Raw genomic sequence first — 7,575 nt, 5'->3', positions numbered from 1 at the left:
CATGACTGTATTTATTATAAACTTACAGAGCTGTGGAAGTTTAAGCCAGGAGTTCTGTAGAATACTCTGTAAACACCTTCCAGTACCACTCCGACCTGTAAGGCAAGCCTGAATATACCCGTCTTCCCAAGGCACTGTCACCTACAGAACATCCAGTATCTCAGTGAAGGCAGTTTGGCTCTGGTCACCTTGGTGCCTTTTGGTGACATTTTAACCTCTGGCCCCAAATAACTGTTTCTATCCTGCCTCACTGCACACTGTCCCCCATTTCAGGTTCCTGCAGCGTTTTCCACAAAGGTAATGGCTCCCACTCAGGGCCAACCAGCTCTGGAACATCCTCTCAGGGATAGTTGTAGCCAGATATGCTAGTATTGGCTGACAGCAACAATGACCCAGAGGGCCTTGGTCTTGGGATCCTGTTGCCACCCTCACTCCCAGCGCCTGCCAAATGTTTAGGCTACTCTGTCCACTCTAATCAACTCCCCCACAGAAAACTGCCCCAACTTGGTTGTCACAGTACTTTCTGGCCCCTGCTGGGTTTCCTGTTACCACTGTTTCCCTTTACACTGTCCTGCATCTAAGCCTTTTGCATATATTTCTCTACCCCTGCAGAAACCATAAAGGTCTGAATATAGTCTCTGTGGATGAGCAAGGGGTTCAGAATGGAGATGTCCTCATTCCCTGCAAGCATTTGCACAAAGTACTCAGAATGTGAGGTGCCTGTGTAGAGTTGTAGAGCTCCATTTCAGAATAGGGTAACCATCTGCCTCTATCCCAGACCCCAACATGAGGTGCCTCTGGTCCTTGTCCCATCTCCCTCCTGCCATGACACTGCTAGATTGAAGAATAAAAGCTAGCTAGTTACAGCCCCCTTGATACCATATTCTTCTCAACTTTCTAAGATTTGAGAAAAGTACCAATATAGAAGAGTGCCAATCCAATACAGGATTACCCTTATCTGACATATATGGCCTTTTTATGTGACATTCTCAGTCTCGTCACCTCGTAGTAGTAGAGCAAGTCTGCCATCCCTCATATACTCCTAGTGGTCACAGGACATCAAATGAGTCAACAGCCAGGTACTTTCCCAGTGAGTCTCATACTCTGATCCTGACTACCATGCCCCTTGGGCTGGGAACCCTGTCCTTACCACGTAGGTAAGGCAAACAAACTGTAAAATGTAAGTTCTAGGGAGAGGTATGGTCTAGCAAGAGATGCTGTCTAGTAGGGGTCATGAGGGGATTATACAATCTTTGCTGTGTTCACAATGGGGGTTGAGAAAGGCTATGTGTTGCACTTCTAAGAAGTCCAACCCTGAGTATCCATCCACTGGGAGGCACATGCTGTGGTCAGAGGAATCTGGAAAGCTGGACACAATGGGATAGCCCCCACTAGGGTGAAGGGAGGCCTCTTGCAATGGCAGATTATCACCTTGGGAGCTGGCACAGGTCTCTACTCCTCATCCTGTTAGCCTCCTCCTAGTCAGAGCCCGCATGGCTTAGCCAGTATACTTCTCACCCTTCTCCAGTTTAGAAGGTTAATTGGAAGGCACCTCTGAATGTTCCTTGCAGTTTCTTCTGCTGGTAACCAAAATCTGCAGACAGGCTTCTGGGACTAACATTTAGCTCAAAGACTGGATGGAGAAACTAGCAAAGACCAAGGCAAAGAATGGCAACCAAGTTAAGGCATATAAGTAAGTATGTACATAGTGAAGCAGTTTTTCTCTAAGTAGGGCTGACCAGAATCACTAAACCTATGCAGACAATTGGACCAGTTGGGGATGTTCTGGTTCTAGGGATTCTGGAAGCCTTGATCCTGCTGTGTCATCAATCAAGCTTCTGTCCTCCCTGCAATAGTCAGACGTAACCAGAAGAGGGCCAACACCTTGCAGCTAGGAAGAGGAGGAGAGCTTAGGGAATTTCTTGAACTGGTCCCAGTTAGTTAATTCTTTTCCCCCCAGAGTCCCACTGCAAGCCACAAAGTGCTATTTTCTGCCTCCACACAGCACCATCCAGCACAACCTGGACACAAAATCTCTTTTCCTCCAAAGAGCATGACTACAAATACCAGTCAAGATGTCTTCAAGTGTTTTTCTTAGCTGAGTTTGTCACTCACCATAAGAGCCAGAATTCCTGTATTTCTGCTCTTATTAAAGTGGTTTCACCACACTTTGCTCCAACAGCAGAGGAAAACTGCAGAATTCCACATATCACCCTTTCACCCAGGATAGGGCTCTCTGGCCTGAGAAGCACCAGGTGAGAGGCAATTGCAGGTCACTGACTTCCCAGGTCAGTACCTTAAGTGACTCTGGGGGTGACAGTAGTTCCCACCACACTCCGTGATCTATGAAGAGCCACAGCAAGCAGGGCCCATCTTAGGGGTTATGTCTACTGGAGGGTACAAGAGCAAGAGTCCCCAAGACAGCACCAGGAGCAGGAGCACGTTGAGGAGGCCATAGGCTTGGGGGGAATGAGGTCCAAGTCCTCATCATCTGGAATCTCATCCAGGTGATACCCATCCTGGAGCAGCTGGCGGCTCACATCCTGGTTCACCTGCTAAGAGCAGGAGAGAAAACTATAAGCCAGGCTGCAAAGCAGAAATAACTGCTGCCCAAAATGCAGACCCACATTCCCTTACCAGAGATTCCTGTCCATGCTCTACCCTCAGGTCAGTCCCACACATTCCTGGACTATGGGTGGGAGTGCCAGCTTTTGCTATCTGTGCCCCAGCCAGACTGCACTGTTACGAAACCCGAGAGGAGCTGCTCTCACTGAAGAATATTGAGAAGTCAGATGTAGATACCAGATTCCAGATTGTTTGAAAATCAATGCTCTGACCATTCTCACCGGGAACCCAGACTGGTCCCCATGAAGGCTGAAGAACACAGGACAATGATACCAGAACAATGGGGTAGATAGTAAAGGAATATGAATTAGAGAACAGGGTGGGTAACAGCTCTGTCTGCAGTGCTGGTTAGACATACTGTCCTTTGATGCCAGCAGAGCTCATTCCTTGCAAATTGGAGTCTGTCAGCCTGGCTTTACCAGTTCTGCAGAGCAGAAGCAAAGTCAGACAGGGAACAGTGTAGGACTTACTCTGGCTCTTGGCTAGTTTTTATTTTCTCAGCTTTATCAATCTTAGGCACCCAATATTCAAGGAGGATACAATTTACAAACTGCCTCTACTGCCTTTGACAGGTTTCTAGGAGAATAAGGAAGAAAAATACCAGCGGTGTACACTCATGTCACCAGCACTCACTTCGATCAAAGACAGTAAGCTGCACATGCCAGGACTTTATGTCCCTTGTTTCTATCTGGGACAGTCACTCTGGAAACATGTCCAAAAGGCCAGCCCAGGGGTATCTCAGTCTGAGTTCCCATAGATGGAACAGAAGTTTGGCCTGGAAGAAAGCAAGCTTGGTGGAGGATGGCCAGAGGAGGGAAGAATGCTGATCTCAGATAAAAGATAATCAAAAGAAGGGAAACTAGAATTACTGGTGACACTGGAAGGCAGGGTTATGACCACTGAGTCCAGGCTACAGGAGACATTTCAAATTAATAAGGAAAACTTAGCTCTAAGAGCTACCTGAAAAAGGAATTGTGCATATTTTGAGGGGAGGAGAGGTAGCAAGGTTTCTTGGAAGCAGTGAGTACCTGGAGTGAGGCAACCAAGCAAAGAGAGGCTAGTAAACACTTAGCTGGGATTTATCTAGAGAATTCATTTTCTTAGCGGTGGCCAGTACTAAAAGACTTGTGAAATCATTTCCAGCCCTACAGGTCTATGGTCTCCTGGGTTTTCAACAGCCCTCCTCAGACACCTATATCTCTGCTATGGGAAGAAGGCAGAGTAGAAGACTGGAGAACCAACCGGAAGTCTGGCACAGTGCCGTGCATACAGCAGGCACTAGACAAGCATTTGGCAGTGGTAGTGACACTGCCTGATGCCTGGCCCCACGCAGGAAGGCATTCTGGACTTGCCTCTGCAGAGGAATACCCGGAAGAATATCTGGATTCCAGCTCCCCGTCACTAGAAGAGGAAGACAAGTCAATTCAGGGGGATGCCTGTGGAGTGCAGCTGCAAATGGCAAGGTAGAGAGCATGCAAGGGGGTATGCAGGACTTGTGATTCCTCCAGACAAGGCTAGTACTCCAAATCCAAGAGCAGCATGAATCTTCTGAGTCTTCTAAGCAAACCATTTTGGGAAGGGGTAGTGTTCCAAAGAAGACAGCCCTGGAACATGCATGAAGGCTCTTGGAGGAGACAGGGAACTAGCAAAGGCACCAAGCAATCTACTTTTCCTCAAGTCACTCCCCAGGGGGTGTTATTACCAAGGAGAACACTCACCTGTCAGAGTTGAGGGACATCAGGTTTTCATCTGGACTCTGACTGAGAGCAGTATAGCCCTTGTTAAACTTCACTGACCTGAGGGAAGACGGGGGAAGAGATCAAGCATAGATAAAGCACCAGCATTTACAGGGAAAGCCAGAATCCTGGCCCTTATGGTAAAAGAACTGACTGCACTACTCCTGACCTGCCTTCTACCTGGTCACACAGCCACCACTGCCAGGCATGTATCTGGCTACAGCTCCTCAGAATATGTGCTTTCCCACTTCCCCTACTGCTCCCGAGGAAAGCCAAACTTGAACCAGTCAGGAGAAGTCTCCACCCCCCCCCCACCATATTTAACTAGAGAACGGAAATACTACAAGTCCTCTGGCAAATCACTTCACCTGAGTTTCAGCTCTTATCTGTAAGGATAAGGTCCTATCCAACCCTGTTTACCACTCTGTTCAAAACAAAACAAAACATGGCATTGGCTCTTTCCACACTGCTCTCCATCTTCACTCCTGGGGACCCAGCCATTATACTCCACCCTAACTTAAGACAGTGAGTGATTCTATGCCCTGACAAAACTCATTCCAAAGCCTGACACTACCACGTTATTAAGGGGGTGGGGGTGGGGGGAGTCGTTACTCTTCCTGTTTTAAAATAGTGAACCTGGTCGGCTGGCGTTAGGGGAGTCCCTAGCTGGGCCTTAAGCATGAGCTCCCTGCGCCCCAGCCAGAGGACTGAGGCCTTCGCTGGAAACTGCTTGCACAGAGGCGGCGCCGGCTGACACCTTTTCCCGTAAGAGTCGGGGCGGTTCGTCGAGGCCCCCAGCATGCCTTTTCTCCGCAGAACGGCCTTGGCCAGGTCCCGGTGCTTCTCTGGAAGTAAAAGGGCCTAAGTAAGCAGGGCCTTCCCCCCTCCGCCATGTCTCCCAAATGCCAGGAACCCGTTCCTGTCGAACAGATTTTCAGGGATAGAAGCGGCTGCAGGTGCCTCTCCGGGGTTGCCCCAGCGGGACTCCAGAGCCCGACGCGGGGGACGCGACGGCCCGCCCACGCAGATACCCATCGGGCCGCACTCACGCAACTTGGCTCGAATGGAAGGCACGCGCATCACCATGTACGGCCCCCGCTTCTCCACAACCGCGGGGGTCCGCTCCCCGAGTCGAGGGACTCCGCGACCGCTTCGCCCGGAGAGCGGCCCCGCAGCTCGTGCCACGCGGCTTGGGGCCCCGCCAGAGAAGGGTCCCGAGGTAGATGCCAGAGCGCTGGGCTCTGCGGTCTCCATGGTGTGGTCACGCCCAGTCAGCCTAGTGGCTCACAGGCCGTAGTGTGGGAGGGAGGCGCGCAGGCGCGGGGTGAACACACAAAGCTTCCGGCCCCGCTTACTGAGGGCGTGGCCGGCCGTTCCACTCTTCCGGGGGCAGGGCAGTGGCAGTCATTTCTAAGCCACGCGCTGTGGTGCTTGTGGTCGGTCGGGACCGGGCACTGCGGAGACCAATAGTCTCTAGTCAAAATCAAGTGATATTTATGGAGGGTCGCGGTGTGCCCAGCAGTGTGTCTGTGCCTGGACCGGGAATAGATGAGACTAGATCTGGCAACCCCTGGACTTGCAGGAGGAGACCCAACCCACTTAGCCACCCCAATCCAGGTGGCTAAAGCAACTTCTGAGCGCCTAGGCCACACGAACTATTGAGTTGGACCATTCCTTAGCAGCACAGGAAAAAAGAATTTAGAGCTAGAGTTTTTGTTGTTGTTATTGTTTGTTGTTTGTTTTTACAGGCACAGAGGAATGCTAACTTTTTGTTGGGTTCCACCTCTGTTTTGACCTCCAGAAACAGCGGCTCAACTTAATATTTGACCCTGATTTCCCAATGAAGCTGGTTGTTACTCCTGTTATGCAATGAGACTTAGACTTGGTCAAATTCACTAGGTTAAAAAAAAGAAAAGTTCACTAGGTAAGTGGTAAACCTGGAATTTGAACTCAGCTCTGTGCACTCCAAAGAAATGGTTTTTCTCATGGCTACCCTATCTGTTAAACTGATGGGGACCTCAACAAAGACCAAGGAAAATGTGATAAAAATCCACTTGTCACAATATTTCCAGGAACTTCTAGCAAAAAAAGTGTCTTGAGTGCCCTCACCCATGCCCCTCCTTAATCTTCAATCATTAGTGCTCAGTTCATTGCTATGTGATTGAATTTGGACACTAAATCCAGATTATTTGCTCACTTATGGCAAATTATTTAACCTCCTTACGTCTCAGTTTCTTTAGCTAAGAAATGGGGATGATAATAGTACCTATCTAATAGTATTGTGCGATTAAATTGTTAAGTGCTTGGAATGGCACTTGGTGCTCAAGAAATGTAACTTTACAAAGATTACTGGGTGTTCTAGGTACTTAGTGTTTATTCTCTCTTTTGGCCTTATGCTCCCCAAGTGCAGATTCCCTTATTCATTTTGTGTCCCTTGTTCTTAGCACAAAGTGATAGTAACATATTTGTTAAATGAATGTCCTATTTCCCCCTTTCACTTTTAGTTTATGTATTTAGAATCATAGAACTTTGGGGCTAGGAGAGATCTTAGAAATTACATAGTCCAAACGCATTGTATTAATGAAGAAATTGTGGTTGCCCAATTGTCCTAGCCTGGTTATGGACAATTTTCTTTTCCATTTAAGATATTATGTTTGCTAGGAATCTAAGAAAAAATAAATTACTCCCAAAACAAACCACAAAGAATAAAGCCTAGGTTGAAGGGGATGAGTCTCCAGGACACTGCCCCTACACACAGGGCACAAACGTCTCTCTTTCTCACGCCATCTACTTAGACCCTAACCCAGAGTGACTTTGCTGGCACCCCAGCTCCTCCAAAGCAAAGCTTTATTTATCTAAGGTGTGGCAGGTGCTATGCCAGACCCTACAGATCTAATGATGAACAGGACAGATAAGGCACCTTATACTATTTTTTTGTTTATTTATTTTTTAAATGATTTTATTGTATTTTTTCAATTACTATTTAGTCCCCTTTTACCCCTCCCCCCAGCAATTACCACACTGTTGTCCATGTCCAAGAGTTCTTTTTCCTTTTTGCTCAACCCCTCCACTGCCTACCCTCCACCCCCATCTTAGCTATTTTCCTGCTCTCTATGATTCTGTCTCTATTTTGCTTGTTAGTTCAATTTGTTCAGTATATTCCACATATGAGTGAAATCATATGGTATTTGCCTTTCTCTGACTGGCTTATTTC

The 7,575-nt window shown here is 48.1% G+C and overlaps 1 protein-coding gene across 4 annotated transcripts; it reads right to left on the bottom strand.

Annotated features, from left to right (window-relative positions):
* Nucleotides 1-1,770: 1,770 nt before the first annotated feature.
* On the bottom strand, nt 1,771-5,683 carry FAM219B (family with sequence similarity 219 member B). 4 transcript variants are annotated; one of them, XM_090270008.1, is made up of 7 exons: nt 5,411-5,683; nt 5,119-5,206; nt 4,344-4,421; nt 4,076-4,229; nt 3,327-3,362; nt 2,691-2,714; nt 1,771-2,555 (listed from the first exon to the last, which is right to left on the bottom strand). In XM_090270008.1, the coding sequence occupies exons 1-7, from the start codon at nt 5,613-5,615 to the stop codon at nt 2,388-2,390; spliced, it is 753 nt and encodes a 250-aa protein (XP_090126134.1). In that variant the 5' UTR covers nt 5,616-5,683; the 3' UTR covers nt 1,771-2,387. The 4 variants fall into 4 exon arrangements, with proteins under 4 accessions (XP_090126134.1, XP_090126131.1, XP_090126132.1 ...); XM_090270005.1 differs by lacking the exons at nt 2,691-2,714; nt 3,327-3,362; nt 4,076-4,229 and adding an exon at nt 3,978-4,026 and having other exon boundaries at nt 5,411-5,681; XM_090270006.1 differs by lacking the exons at nt 2,691-2,714; nt 3,327-3,362; nt 4,076-4,229 and adding an exon at nt 3,978-4,026 and having other exon boundaries at nt 1,771-2,552; nt 5,411-5,681.
* Between the last annotated feature and the right edge of the window lie 1,892 nt (nt 5,684-7,575).

This window comes from Furipterus horrens, unplaced genomic scaffold (assembly GCF_987537825.1).
Source record: "Furipterus horrens unplaced genomic scaffold, mFurHor1.1.pri manual_scaffold_3, whole genome shotgun sequence".
Lineage (NCBI taxonomy): Eukaryota > Metazoa > Chordata > Mammalia > Chiroptera > Furipteridae > Furipterus > Furipterus horrens.
This window is presented reverse-complemented; position numbering and strand designations above follow the sequence as displayed.

Coding starts and splice junctions, on each gene's coding strand:
- FAM219B (XM_090270008.1), bottom strand. CDS start 5,615: ATGGAGACCGCAGAGCCCAGCGCTCTGGCATCTACCTCGGGACCCTTC. Junction 2,715..3,326: donor CTTTTGGACATGTTTCCAGA/GTGACTGTCCCA, acceptor GGGCACAGATAG/CAAAAGCTGGCACTCCCACC. Junction 2,556..2,690: donor AGCTGGCACTCCCACCCATA/GTCCAGGAATGT, acceptor TCCTGCTCTTAG/CAGGTGAACCAGGATGTGAG.